Below are 14,591 nucleotides of genomic sequence, written 5' to 3' on the forward strand. Positions count from 1 at the left end.
AACTTTAGCTGGAAGAAATAAATAAAAGGAAATGTAGTTATTCTGTAGCCTACAGAATAACTGAATTTGATATATGGTGTTATAAGAAACCCGAGAACCAGATTTCCATCCTGTCATGGTACTTGTAGTTATTTTTTGTATATCCCGGACTGTGCTGCACTTTGACCAGGTGGATAATAGCTGCCAAGCAGGCTTTGAGAAGACGGGAAATGGCTACTAGGCTGATGACTAGCTTTGATATGGCTGATATAAGGAGGAATAGACTCATGACAGTCGGAGGCAGTCCAGGACATGACCAGAGTTAAATGCCAATTCCATTCAGGGCAGGGTGAGCGAGTGATATTAGGCCTGAGTCAGTCTGCTCGACACAGCGTTGTCCTTTGTGAAGCAGAAGTGTCCCTGAAGCAGAAGTGTTTTTTTTTTTGTTTTTGTTTTTTTTTGGGGTGGGTGCCCCCGGGGGGGGCTCTTGCTGTGGGTGGTACGGTCTGTGTGAGGGGTGGGGGGCCGGGCTTGAAGCAGGAATGAGATGGGTTGGTGTGGCGGTGTCGCCACTCCCCCCCCACATCCGGATTTTAGGTTCACTTATTGGGTCATCCGATAGTCCCGGGACCAACCACAGGGGCCACCGGGTCTTTGGTCCTAGTATTATTGGATGTGAGTGTTATGTGTGAATGTGTGTCCGCATTTTTATTTTATTTATTTATGTGTCCCTGAGAAATATTTCGGGCGCACCCCAGTCATGTGACTGCTACTAGCGAGGCCTCATAACGTAACACTTCATGTCAAACTTCAGTTAATTCAAAGAATCTGGGCGTTTCAATACTATTAAATTATTAAAATGCATCAGAATTGCAACTCAAACCGCATTTTTTTTTTTTTTTCCATTTCAAGTTTTATTCAAAGACAGGGAATACGTTTCATATTTAGGTCTATTTTTGTTCTATGTGTAATTACACATAGAACAAAAATAGAACGATACACACACACATTAAAGACTCAGAAAGACACACACACCTATACCAACTACATTCATCCACTTATTCATTCATAACATATTCATTCACAAATGACATCTTATCAGTTAGATCCCTAAATTATATAGCTTAGAATAGGTTCGTTTAAAAGCAAAATAAATTAAAGATCAGGTTAGTTTAGTTTATACATAAAGAAAAAAGATGTCTTGTAGTGAAATGCGTGTAACTGGGTGAGTAAAGAGAGGAAGGGACATGGAAGGAAAGCCAGTGCCATATATAAACTACTATATAAACACTATTTAGCTCCTGATAATTCTCTTTTAATACAATCTTTATCAGTCAGAACCACAGGAGGAATGTGGAGAACCTGTGGAAATAACTGGGCAGAAGAGCTGATTAGAATCATTTAAATTACTATTTCAAGGTTATTTTATGAAAGTATTTATTTAGTTGTAGGTGCAGTCTACTTTAATACTGTGCTACACGGGGCCGACAAGTGTCCTAATTTAAATAAAGTAGAAACAATATATACTCATGATTAGGTACGCGATAGAGGACCTGGACTGGAATCGATGGTACAGTTTCCTGAGTGCAAGTCATGCATGTTTGCAGATCACGCAAGCAGATCAACATGGGCTTGAAAAGCCAGGACACACATTATAATTCGATAAAATAGTTGCTGGACCACACTGCCATATAGCTGTGGTGCATCAGAAGGGCTATTTATCATGTTGCAATTTCGCAGGTCAGACATTTGTTTTTTAAATTATTTTTATCATCATCATCATGAACAGATTAGTTCAGCCCTATAATAATGTGTTCAAATGTAGTTCCCAGGCCTATCTACCCGTATTATCAAATACATCAAGCATGGTGTTGAGTTTTAGCCAATTGTATCAAACTGGTTCATTGGTTCACGGATCTTTGAAAATGTCCATCACTAGGGTGAACACAGGAACCCTTAATGGCAGGTGGTGCACACTAACACTGAACAGAACCTCATGCAGGCAAGGAGGAAGAGAAAATATGGCTTTGAAAAGCTGATAGAGGCAGGTATAAATAGTCAAATTAACAGCTGAGAAGAATGAGGGTAATTGGGAGAGTTGCAGGTGAATCTGCTCACTTTAATTAACAGAGTAGAGCACAGCAGGAACAGGCAAGCAGCAAGCCAGCCCATAAATCCAAACAACCAGGCTGGATTGACAGCATACTTTCAGATGCTTGTATAAGCATCAATTATGTAAATTGTTGAAATTAAAATTTTTTAATAGATTTTGCTTATTCATATAATTAATTCCTGGATTTAAAACTGATATTCTTATTTAAAGGAGTAGTATAACTATGATAAATTTTTCTCTCAGGCGTCTGTAACTATTCCAGAGTTGAGTGTTGGAGGTCACTCGCCATCAGTCAGACGCTTCCTCTTCGTGTGATTAAAGAGTCTGTCCTCGTCTCAAAGCAACTTGCATAATTGCTTCTGTTGCTGTTATTCCCCTGAATAAATCTGTGCATTTGGGCCTATGGACTTAATAAAATGACTATACTGACCCAATGTGAACTGTTAGATAAGTTCTTGGTTAGGTTCAGTAGTTAGCAAACCTTCACGGCCTCCCTTTAACTGCTTAATTTTTTTTTCAAATGATTAAGAGGAAATTTTTGTTTCTTTGTAAAACATAAAATGCTGCTTTTACAAGGTGTTTCTCAAAGAGATGGACTTTGAAAAAAAAAAAAAAAAAACTTGATAAATAAAAGCTATCAATGGGTAAGGAAAAAAATTAGGACACCCCACTCTTACCTCTATTTGGTTAGCATAACATCAGTGAGATGTTACTTGGAGACAATAATCTCTGACACCAATATATGGCTTCACCACTCCTCACTTCAAGCTGAGATGTTTCTTGCATGTTAAGCCCCTTTAAATTCACCCCAGCCTTTTTATAGCTCAAGATCAGGACTAATCCATGTTGGACTTACTGGTGTGGATTACAGACACTGGCCCTTTGGATTGATATAAGTAATTTTAGATGGTTTGGGTTTTCAATATTGTCCTTTTGGAGGCTATTTAGGTCAGTCCTGGTGTCCTGGAGTAGTCTTCCTTCTTGCTGGAGGGGTTGGATGTCAGTTTTAACCTGGAAATGCTTCAAAATCCCAAATAATAGTCTCACCACAGAGGTGTCTGGGTTTCTCTTTTTTTAACCTTTTTTATCTGCTATACCACCTTCAGCTAACTAAACAAAAATGGCTGCAATCTTCTTAATCCATATCAGGGGTCACCAACGCGGTGCCCGCGGGCACCAAGGGGCCCTCAAGGACCACATGGGGTGCCCTCTTCGTCAGAAGAACTCACTCGGTGGGTTAAGGCCCCGTCCACACGAAGTCAAACCCTGGCCTAAACGCACAAATTTTTCACCAAACCAGCCTCTCATCCACACGAAGCCGGCGTTTCGGGGGTCTGTAAACGATCTTTTTTTTATTCAGCCTTCAGAGTGGGAAGATTTCGAAACGCCGTTTTCGCGTTTCAATCTTTACGCTCTAACCGCATTTTTTTTTTTACACGCATGCGTCATAGCGTCACCTCTAAACACGCATGCACGACACAGTATCAAAACAACAATGGCGGCGTTGCTGCTAATGCTACTCACCCTGCTGTCAGGCTTACAACAGAATCTTCTTCTGGAATATCTCCAGGAAGAACAGAGCAATATCGACGACATAGTTCAGCACCTGAATTTGACTTAACCACGAAAATGGGCCCGCAGGGCAAACATGTATAAATATTAGTGCGCATGCCCAACATTTCGTCGCTTATTTTTGCTTTGGCACCACAGCGCTATTTACAGGCCTGGCATACATTTTGCAGCGTTTTCATGCATTTGTGTGGACGCTCACATTTATTTTACGTCTCCGTCTTTACGACAAACGTTTTGGAAAATATCAGCGTTTCGTGTTCGTTTTGACTTCGCCTAAGTTTATTTTTTTTTTATTCTGTTGCTCTTCTTTTTAATAATTTATGTATTATTTCATCATGTTTACTATTTCATCATATTTCAGCGGTTTCAAAATGACAATATTAAAAAGAAAATTAGAAATGAATAAAAGAATAAAATAAGAATAAAAATTAGTTTTTATGGATGAGATTTACTGTATGTGAACACTGATCCCTCCAGTTCATAGGTCAGTATTGGTAGCCCTTCCTATGACTCGGTAGCCATGAAGTTGGTGACCCCTGATCCATATGTTCTGGGATAATAAGTCTGTCTAAGAAACTGAATGGCAGAATGACCAATGAGGGAAGTAAGCATTGTTCCAACTAAGTCTTTAAAATCCTTCTTGGAAATCTTACACTAGGAAAATGAAACCTGTTGAAAATATCAATCTGATGCTATTCATGTACTCTGCTATTATCCAGAGAGGTGCTGCATAAACCATTATCCAAAGAGCCGATTCACCCCCCACCCCCCCCACAATGCCTTCTCATCTTTTTTTTCCTAGATAACTATTGTTCTGTTTGTGTTTGAGAACGCCACGATAAAGCAGTGTCTAGCCGAAAATTATAACCTGTAGCTGGATGCTGTTGTGCTCCTCTAAAAGCAGAAAACAGAGAATGAGGAGCGCGCCCTGCAGCAGAATGAAACAAGGTGGCTGATTATATCAAGCCTGAACAGGCTGCGATGCACATTACCATTTTAACCACGTTCTTCTTGCAAAAGGAACAAAACTCACGCCAGGGGGGTACAAGCAAATGGGAATGTTACAATGAGTAGAAATCAGTACGGTTTTAAAAGACGTGGAGACAATGGACTTAGTTTAAATGTCAGTCTCGACGTTCGCAGTGGAGAAATTCCTTATCAGTGAATTCCCAAAGTCTGAAATAACTGCACACCGAAACACTGAACATCTTTAAACACACTTGGAAAATAAAAACGATGATGTGGTCTTGATTAAAAGCGAATCAGAGTGTGAAATCAGACTTCATGATATTTTTTTAAATGGTTTAAGATATTTTTATTGTTTTTCATAACCATGTTTCTGTCATGTGAAAAAGCATTCATTGGATTCATGAGAGTGACACTTCTTTTACCTTTCTCTGAAGTAATTCAAAATGAGGATGGTAATTATAAAATGCTTTATGGTATCAATAATAACTAGAAAGGATCCAATTTCCTCTAAAATCTGTAAAACTAATAAAAATAAGAAAGATATGCTGTTGAATTTTTCCTTTTTTTTTTTAGTTCCAAACTTTTAAACATTTAGGCAAACAGACTGGTTTTAATGAGTCTTTATCTGATGTTTACTTTGATAGGTGACTGGCTGGCTGGAATATAACAGTACTCCATCTTCCTCAGAGGACATTAAAGGGCAGAGCCATTCCCACATCCCCCAGCATGGAGAACAGCAAAGTCCAGTCAGAGGGTGGGCTGAATGTCACTCTGACCATCCGCCTCCTCATGCATGGAAAAGTAAGACAAACCTTGAATGTGGATTACAGAGATTTTTTCCTGATTCACATCTGGACTTTAGCAGATGTAGAAAATGGAGCACTGCAGCTAACTGTAGTTAATATTAACTACTATTGTTGGACATCCAGTACACAATTATGTTAAATGCCATAAATTATCCACAATACTGTACATTTTGATACAATATTTTGCCTGTAAGACTCTACAAAGATGTTTATTCTTTCAGGAGGTGGGGAGTATAATTGGTAAGGTGAGTATTCCTTCTCACATACGGAAAATGAAACTTCCTAAAGAGATGTGGATTTAACCTCCGATGCTTTGTATTTGGTTTTTATGCTACAGAAAGGAGAAACTGTAAAAAAGATGCGAGACGAGGTGAGTTTATGAAGACAAATAATAGGAATTAAAGATGTTTGGATAACTTTTCTGGGAGTAACATTAATTTATTTATGAACATAATAAACCATAATATGTCCTACTGTTTCTGCATTGATATTTTGCTAACACTGGCAGCACATTACTGATTACATGAGGATCTCTTTAGTCTATCCCTTTAATTTATCCTTATAGTTTTTTTTTTTTTTTTTACAAAAAATACCCTTTAAACTACCTCAACAGGCGTGTATCCCTTTGGTCGTGTACCAAAAACTATTTAATTACTTACTTGGTGGAGTTTTTTTGAATGTCTGTTGATCTGACCTTACATTAAAGGGATAATCACCCGTCGAGGTAATTTGAAGTCTATTTTTTGTACAAAACTAAAGGTCTAAACGCAAATCTGACGTCTTGTGCATGTGTATTGAGTATAGGCGTGCTGGTCTGATGGGGTATGCTGATCTGACAGAACACCGGGACTCAGACCTTTGCCTCTCATAGCAAAATAGTTCCAAATGATCAAACGGAAACTCTAAATAACACAAAAAAACAACAACAAGAAATCTAATATTTTTCTAGTAAATCTAATATTTGATAAAATAATCCAACTAGGTATACTTTTGTCGTAAATCAGCATACATCAAGGCCTTATTCAAGGTTTATGTGCGAAAGACCTGAAAACATTTCAATAACTTGTTTCTTTAGCTAAGAATAAATCTGTGTTTAGTCACTGAAAACCTAAAATATCTTCTTCATTCTAGCCAGGGTTTCTTAACATGGCACCTAGACGTCCCACATGGAGTACTCTTACTTTATGATATAAATTTACATCCTGAGCTCTGGGTGGTTGTTCTTGAAGCAGACAGATTTTGTTATAATTTATTTATTTAGAAAAAGAAAATGATTCCTTTGCCATTAACACCAGATCTTTGATAAATATTTTGCTGATGATTTTTATCAGTGGGCCTTAGGCTCTTAGTCTGCCCAGCAACAGAGCAGTCAATTTTGATAAGATTAAAACTGTCTGCTTTTAAAAAGCTCAAGACAGTTATTACGTTTTTACTTATTTCAGAAATAAATGGAGGAATTAAATCTTTTAGAAAGGACAACATAGCTGTAAAGCGACTTTTCTACACTAGCAATGTTACCCTCTGGAGCGTATAGCTGCATTCTGTGTTTCACACTCCATTGTATCAAGTATTTCTTATTTGGTTTGCAGAAAAAAAATGCTTGCGGTCGACTGGCTGTTTTCCCCTTACTGCTTTCTTTTTAGCACAAGTTCCTCTTGGCCAACCTAACCTTATGATACTTTTTCTCACCACACTCACCTTAACTTATCCTACCGGACCTAAGCTTACAAATTACCTTACCAGAACATACTTCACTCTCACACAGGAAAAAAGGCTGTTATTATTATTATTATTTTAAGTTAAAAGCATTTTTCCTCAAAAATAGTGTTTTTTTCCCCCTTATGTTGAATGACTGATATTTTGAACACGGGTAGGAGCGATCAATTTAGAGGGTGGAGCTTGAGTTAACTGTTCCATTTTCTCTGCCATTTCTGGCCATGCACAATATGCTATGTTGAGCATGGGGCATGGCGGTACCACACCATAACATGGTTGTCATAGGTTTGAGCCTACGCCTGTTGATGGTTGCTGTGTGTCTTCAACCCTTCTCAACCCCATTTACTTTCTATTATGAAATAAAGGTTACAGTAGTGGCCATTCAAAATGGCTGCTACTGTAACCAAACGGGAGCCGAATGGCAGCCAACTTCTCTGCAACTCCCAGCAAAATCCCTTTCAACTTCCAGCCACTGGAGTGACCCCCTCCTCCTCCTGGGTATGCATATTTGATCTCTGACTGCAGCCTTTAACTGAATCACAGGGAGATGACGCTTCTATTTAGATCTTAATGTCCACCAATCATGACAGAAAGAATGTCTTATTATAAAGATTGATGTTGGAATTGTATGGGACAAGCTAAGGGCCCATCAAGGAAAGTGGGGAAATTTTGAATGGCTTCTACTGTACTAGTTCAAAAAAGAGTAAGATTTGAGGCATAAATAAATGTCTTTCAGTGGATCCAACTCTGAATTGGGGACATTTCACTCTTAAAAAGCAACTCTATCAAAAGAGTATTTTTTACTCTCTATGAAAAGGGACCAAACCTTATCATCTTTGCCCGAGTAAAGTGTTCCTCAATTTAAATAAATTTTTACTTTTATCATGACAAATCTGAGCATCTCATTGCACCTTTTATCACATTCACCTTCCCACAAGAACCAAATGGTGAAACTTTAAGGAAATATTCTTAGGTTACCCCTCCATGTGTCGCACACAATTCATATGTCTTGTAGTTAATGCAGGAAAAAATGAAAAAAACTGCAAGACTTGCTAAATTAGGGTTGTAACAGCAGAATAATGTCCCTTTGCTTTGCTGCCCAGTGGAGACCGTACACATATATCATTCTTGCAGAGCATTTATTGACCTCTGACCTATATTGCCATGTTCTGGATGTTTATTAAGAAATACTTTTAGGGCTAGCATGCTAACACTTATGACAGCATGCTACACAAAGCATATGTATACTTATCAGAGGTGTTTATGTGAACACCTTTCTAGGTACTGTTTTCATGAGTGTCTATTTTCTGCTTCCAGAGCGGGGCAAGAATCAACATTTCAGAAGGAAACTGTCCAGAGAGAATTGTGACCATCACTGGACCTACAGATACCATATTCAAGGCTTTTGCTATGATTGCCTATAAATTTGAAGAGGTACGGATTATCCTGATGGTACCTTTCTCTCATTATAAACAATTACAAATCCAATAGTACTTGGTTTAAGTTTTTTTATGAGCTTGTCTATTTATTTTGTCTTTTAAATGAAAAAATGTGGAGGCCGATTATTATGCCTCACAAAGCATGTTACGATTTTGCTGTGATAGTAATGTGTGAAGTGGAGAAATGATAAAAAAAAAAGTTTCTCTGGTGATAGTCTTTCAATGCTAAACTATTAGAAAGTGCAAAGAGGAAAAATGAAGGGCAAAAAGCCTGTGTACAGAGCCTGATATAAACAGCTTCATTTTGAATAAATCAAGGTTTTATAAAAATGAGGCAACTAGATAATTTCTCTTATCTGTTAAAGACATTTAAACTTAGATATGGCATCTTTTGACATCTATATTTTTCTAGCAGTAGAAGCAGTGGAAAATGGCAGGAAAGGCCTCAATAAGGAATGCTATCTATAAGGCAGGACCAACTTCACTCTTGGTCAGAATTGTGTTTTGTTGGATCTCTGTGTCTCCACTAATACTTTAAAATACACAAATCCAACAGCTTTCATCCTATAGCGTCTAGTCATATACAGCTGTGCAGAAGAAGTCTTTTGGATGAGAGGTGAAAAGCCTTTGAAATACAACAGAAAAAAAACTTCATTTGCCTTTTATTACCTCACTTAGGATGGTCATTTCATGGTTTATTCATAATCTATAGCCTAGTAAACTAGCCCCACCGGCCAGCAGCAAAAATAACTTTTGCCTGCGAGTGGTCTAGCGTCGATCAATGTCTTTGGGATTTACTTAATCATATTTAGTTACTTTAACCCAATTGTTTCATGTTAGCAAGGTAGGACATAAAACAACTGTGTTAAAGTAACTAAATATAATTAAGTAAATGCAAAAAGCGTTTGCATAACTTTTTTCAGTGCAGAGACGTGTTTTGAATTTTTGGATGCAAAGCAGGCAGCGTTTTGAAGGTCGGATGACAATGAATCTGCGTGACGCTGAAGAAAGCACAACAAGGAAGATGACAACAACTATTGCACAGTTCTTGTTTGACTCAGATTTGGAGTCAGTTTTGGAAGGATTAAACTTGGGGTTTCCGTTGAAACATGAGCAGGAAGAGACTCTACGCTAATTAATTTTTAAGAAGGACGTATTCGCTGTTTTACCGACAGGCTGTTTGCTTACACTCCCCCACCAGCTTTCTGTCGCACTTACTACGTCAACAGACAGTTGCGCTCATTGGTCAGACAACAGTTAACAATCTTCTGATGTCTCATTGATGGGGGCCAGACTAAATTACACATTTAATCTCACATTATTCTCACTTTATTTTCACACATGTTTAGAGTTCTTCGTCCTGCTTAGAAAAAAAAATATAGTTTTGTTTTAATCCAAAGATGCAAACTCCAATCTTTGGCACTTGTGGTAATTAAAAAAAGAGTGTTACAGCCAACACATAAGCAAAAACAGTCTAATTTAATTAGTGACCTTGTTTCCCAGCAATACTGCTTAAACAGTGTGACTGCAGATACAAAGTTCTGTTTTAATAATTGTTTTTGTGAAGTTTGTAGATCAAAAGGATGGCTCCCAATGCTAGTATGCCAAAAAAAAAAAACACTTCCAATTTAGCACACATAGAAAAATGAACACATTTTTCAGTTGATTTGCTTTGTATGGATGGGTTTTACTAATTCAATTAAACATCATGAATGTTTGGGGCCACATTACTGCTACAAAATGAATTAGGTTCTGCTTTCTTCCAGGACATAATCAATTCCATGAGTAACAGTCCAGCCACCAGCAAGCCGCCGGTCACCCTAAGGCTTGTTGTACCAGCCAGTCAGTGTGGCTCTCTCATCGGGAAGGGAGGATCCAAAATCAAAGAGATGAGAGAGGTAAGTAAAATAAAGTAGATCTACTGAGTTAATGCATGTGTACAAGTTTGGAAACCAAATAGGATTTGTCCATTATCAGTGCACCAAATCATTCATTGAAACTGATAAAAGACTCACTGAGTACATTTTTAGCATCATTTCCCCAACAGGAGCTTCTGAAAAGAGCACTGTCTTATCTAATCTAATCTAAAGTTTGATTAGATAGTGGTTAGGACATACGGTACATACCAGTCCAATAACAGAATTTTCAGGTTTGTATTACTATGACATCTTTGTTTCTTAATTTAAGGTCTTACCACAGAGTAAATACCTTGTTCAAACCCTGCCCCAATCTGATATATGTTTTCCTTCCTTTCATCTTGAGGCAATGGTTTTCTTTTACCTTTTTTCCTGGCTTGACCACATCATAGACCTCCAAAATCCATGGCTTACTAACCTTAAATGGCACTGATTCGCATTGGTCTTTAATAGTGATGGTTAGGTAACTCACTCACAATAGGAATCAGGTTGGGATTCACTCGAGCTGTGAATAAGGAGTCATTCATGCCGATGGTCTCCAGTGGACAAACAAATGGCTGATTTGTTGACACTGTCAGTCTGCGTTTGGACCTGAACGACTCATGCCTCATTCATGCAGTATTCAGACTACAATGAGAGTGGTGCTGTTTCACCTGCTAACGTATTATATATAAATGAACTGAGGAAGGACAGACATACAGTAATCTGGATTAGATAATAGCGATTTATGTAACAATTTCTTTCAGATGTGGCCTGTAAATGTTTTACTAAGTTACAATTTTTTTTACTTCTAAAAGTCACTATAAAGCCATATTTACCTAGTTTTTCATCTGAGACAAATGACTTCCGGTTGCCAAGACTTCAAAACAAGGTAAGGTGAGACTAAAAGATTCCATGAAAGGAACCATGAAAGTCTATTAAAACTATTCAGCACACGTAATCTAATTAAAGCCTTAACTAGTGCCAATTCAGAATGTAAGGGGGAGTGTTGACCTTGTCATTAGAGCAATGTGCTTGTGCTCTGAAAAAGTTGCAAGTACCCGGTTCAATCTCCACACCCAGCACTCTGGGTCTCTGAGCAAGAACCTTAGCCACACATTGCTCTTCAGCGCCACACAATAGCAGCCCTCTGCTACCCAAGGGAATGGGTTAAATGAGTTAATTACTCAATTGTCTAATTTTGGAAATGCAGTCATAGTACTGAGTGACTCTGTGAACACGTCTTCTGCGTAAATAAATTGATTGTACTGATTTAGTGTTTTAGTTCACTCAAACAAACAGTGATTCCCATCACTACTAATTGATGGCAGCAGATTTATATTGGGTTACTATGAAGAACCAAAACAAAGTCAGAAGACTGTCACCAGCTCAGTGGCAGAGAAATCTGCAAGTCTGATTTTTCAGCCAGAGTCAGTAGGGGGAGACCTTTTAATTTTCTCATAGACACTTAGATTACCACCACAGGGACTTCAAGGAGATGTAACTTTTGTCAAGGTTGGTTGGAGGTTGGTCAAGGACCCAAATGCAGAGATGAGGGAGGCAGAGATGAGTTCTTGCAGGATTGATAAAATCAAGAAGGCAACAGAGACAAAATACAGGAAACCAAAAACCAGGAGACCTCAGGAGAAAACACACATGGGGAGCCAAGTAACAAAATGAAACCAGCAAAGAATAACTGAACACAAGGTGTATATATGGGAGACAGAAACAATGGGAGCCCTTTGATGGACTGGCAACCTGTCCAGGGTGTACCCCGCCTTTCGCCCTTTGACAGCTGGAGATATAGGCACCAGCACCCCTTGCAACTCCACTTGGGATTAAGCGTGTTAGAAGATGGATGAAGAAACAATGGGAGGACTAACTATCTGATAGGGAGCAGGTGAAGGATGAAGTAACTAGAAGGAACTGAGGGAAAGGAGAACAGCACAAGGGGGCAACAGGGAGCAACTCAAAAATGTCAGAATGCTTAAATATAACACAAAATGAAAACTAAAGAAATGGACAAGAAAACACAGAATGACAAAATGTTAATTTACTGTCTGAAAAGCTATGCTAAACTAAATTTGTATACACTCTGTGTATGCAAACTGACAATAAAAAGTCTAAGTCTAAGAAGGAACAGAGCCTTATGGTTAAAGAAGATCTTCATTGTGTTCTAGAAACTGCAGGAACCCTGGATGTAACAGTGAACCAATAGACGGAGGCTAAAATGTATTTCTTATTCTCATCCGAATAAGAAATTCATTTTAGCCTCGAGCACTTTGGATTCGCTTTCATATCATTGTAAGAGATTCCCTGACAGAGAAATTACAATAATCAAACTTGAGAATATACAGACCTCGGTCATATTTCTGAGACAATCTGCCTTACTGCAAGTCTCACCTCCCCTTCTCTCCAAACCTCTTTACTCATTGATAGCTCAATAAACTCCTGAAAAAATCTAAATCTGTTCGTGGCTGTTTGGTTTGTTCATAATTTGAATGGGAAGCCCAAACTGGTTAGAATTATCTTAGATTTTTGCAAAACATCAGTGGATATGGATGCAGAGACCAGAGAAGTGTCAGTAGACGGTGTGGGTGTTATGGTGGATTACTGTATAATTCCCATGTTTCGTAATTAGTAGTCGTTTCTAATTGGAGGTCAGTGAAGACACACACAGTCAAGGTCCAGCTGGCAATCCTAAAATGTGTGAACAGTTTCCGAGACGAGGTGCTGAAGAAAACAGATGCTTGAGGCAAAGTCAGAACTGTTCATTCCTGTTGAGACCTGAAAGCATATTTGGCCTTTATCTGTAGATCCATCCTGAAATATCTGACCTATTGATGCATGAATGATAATGATGTTAAAAATGATTTTCCAGAAATCAGGAATGATAAAGACTGAAGGCCAGGGAAGATGCAGTCACTTATATTTTCTTTCTACTATAATAATTTATGCTGTGCTTTTTTCAGAGGAATGGGCGGAGTGTTTTCCCTCAGGTTAATGTCAGCAGATGGGATGTGAGAAATTCCACACGGGCGGTCTAGTGCCAAACAGAATGTCCTCAAGGCAGGATGTTGTTATCCCAGATGGACATGTCTCAGCTGGGGGAATATTAAAGATGAAGCCAAACTTAACATCTCAATTAGTTCAATTAACTCAGAAGCCATTAAACAAATGTCCATGGTAGACCTGGAGGAGGTTCTTGACAGAACTGATCATTTTGTTTCTCTGCAGAAGTCGGTACCTCTGTGAGTGGCTCTGCGTATGTGGTCGGTGTTAGAGTTATCCTGCAAACATTAATCTCTCACAGTCTCCCCTTCTTCTGCAGTCTACAGGGGCTCAGGTTCAGGTGGCGGGGGACATGCTTCCTAACTCCACTGAGCGCGCCGTGACAATCTCTGGAACCCCAGAAGCCATCATCCAGTGTGTCAAACAGATCTGTGTGGTCATGCTGGAGGTAAAGTCACAAACACCTTTCGGGAAAAAAAACAGTTTAAACTTTAGAGGCAATTTTAAACCAACTTTGAAGAGCCAAAACTGCATTCTGAGTCACACTGTGGTATATTACAATTCTGAAGACTAATCCTGGACTTTGTTGCTTTGCTACCGAGAAATAAAACAAATTTTTAGTCTGATCGGCTCATACTGCTCATCTTATTTTCCTCTTTGAAGGTCCAAGCAAAAGAATAACAATAAAAGCAGAAAGATGATTTTGCATAGCTACCCAACCAACCTCCCTGAAAGCTTTATTTACTGATAAACCTGTAAGACCTCCAGGGTTTCAATCATCTTAGGCTCATCTGATATTTTGTAAGCAGGTTACACTGCTCCTGCTACATCAGGATGGGGGGGATGCAGCAGCTTCACGACAGCCTTTACATCAGTTGATTCCACTGATAGGGATGAAGTTTTTACAAGTTGCTCCTTAGAAAGATTTGCTTTTTCTTAAAGTAAATTTTTTTAAAGACTTTAACCATTCTCCTTTAACTATTTTTTTTTTTGTCATGTTTATATACCCTACAGTTCATTTGGGAGCTTTAAAGGAATAGTACACCCAAAACATGATTAGCCTTCATTTTCTACTCACCCCCATGCTGAA

General features: G+C 38.5%; 1 protein-coding gene across 5 annotated transcripts in view; it reads left to right on the plus strand.

Moving 5' to 3' along the window:
• Positions 1-14,591, plus strand: part of LOC107092722 (poly(rC)-binding protein 3) — a 114,275-nt gene that overhangs the window by 72,558 nt on the left and 27,126 nt on the right. For all 5 annotated transcript variants that reach the window (XM_015387349.1, XM_015387350.1, XM_015387346.1 and 2 more), the window contains 6 exons: positions 5,278-5,434; positions 5,661-5,684; positions 5,777-5,809; positions 8,473-8,589; positions 10,361-10,492; positions 13,821-13,949. In XM_015387349.1, the coding sequence (XP_015242835.1) occupies positions 5,360-5,434; positions 5,661-5,684; positions 5,777-5,809; positions 8,473-8,589; positions 10,361-10,492; positions 13,821-13,949 (510 nt within the window). In that variant the 5' untranslated portion in view covers positions 5,278-5,359. The remainder of the gene's footprint in view (positions 1-5,277; positions 5,435-5,660; positions 5,685-5,776; positions 5,810-8,472; positions 8,590-10,360; positions 10,493-13,820; positions 13,950-14,591) is intronic.

The sequence above is a fragment of the Cyprinodon variegatus genome, unplaced genomic scaffold (genome assembly GCF_000732505.1).
Source record: "Cyprinodon variegatus isolate N-32 unplaced genomic scaffold, C_variegatus-1.0 Scaffold391, whole genome shotgun sequence".
NCBI lineage: Eukaryota > Metazoa > Chordata > Actinopteri > Cyprinodontiformes > Cyprinodontidae > Cyprinodon > Cyprinodon variegatus.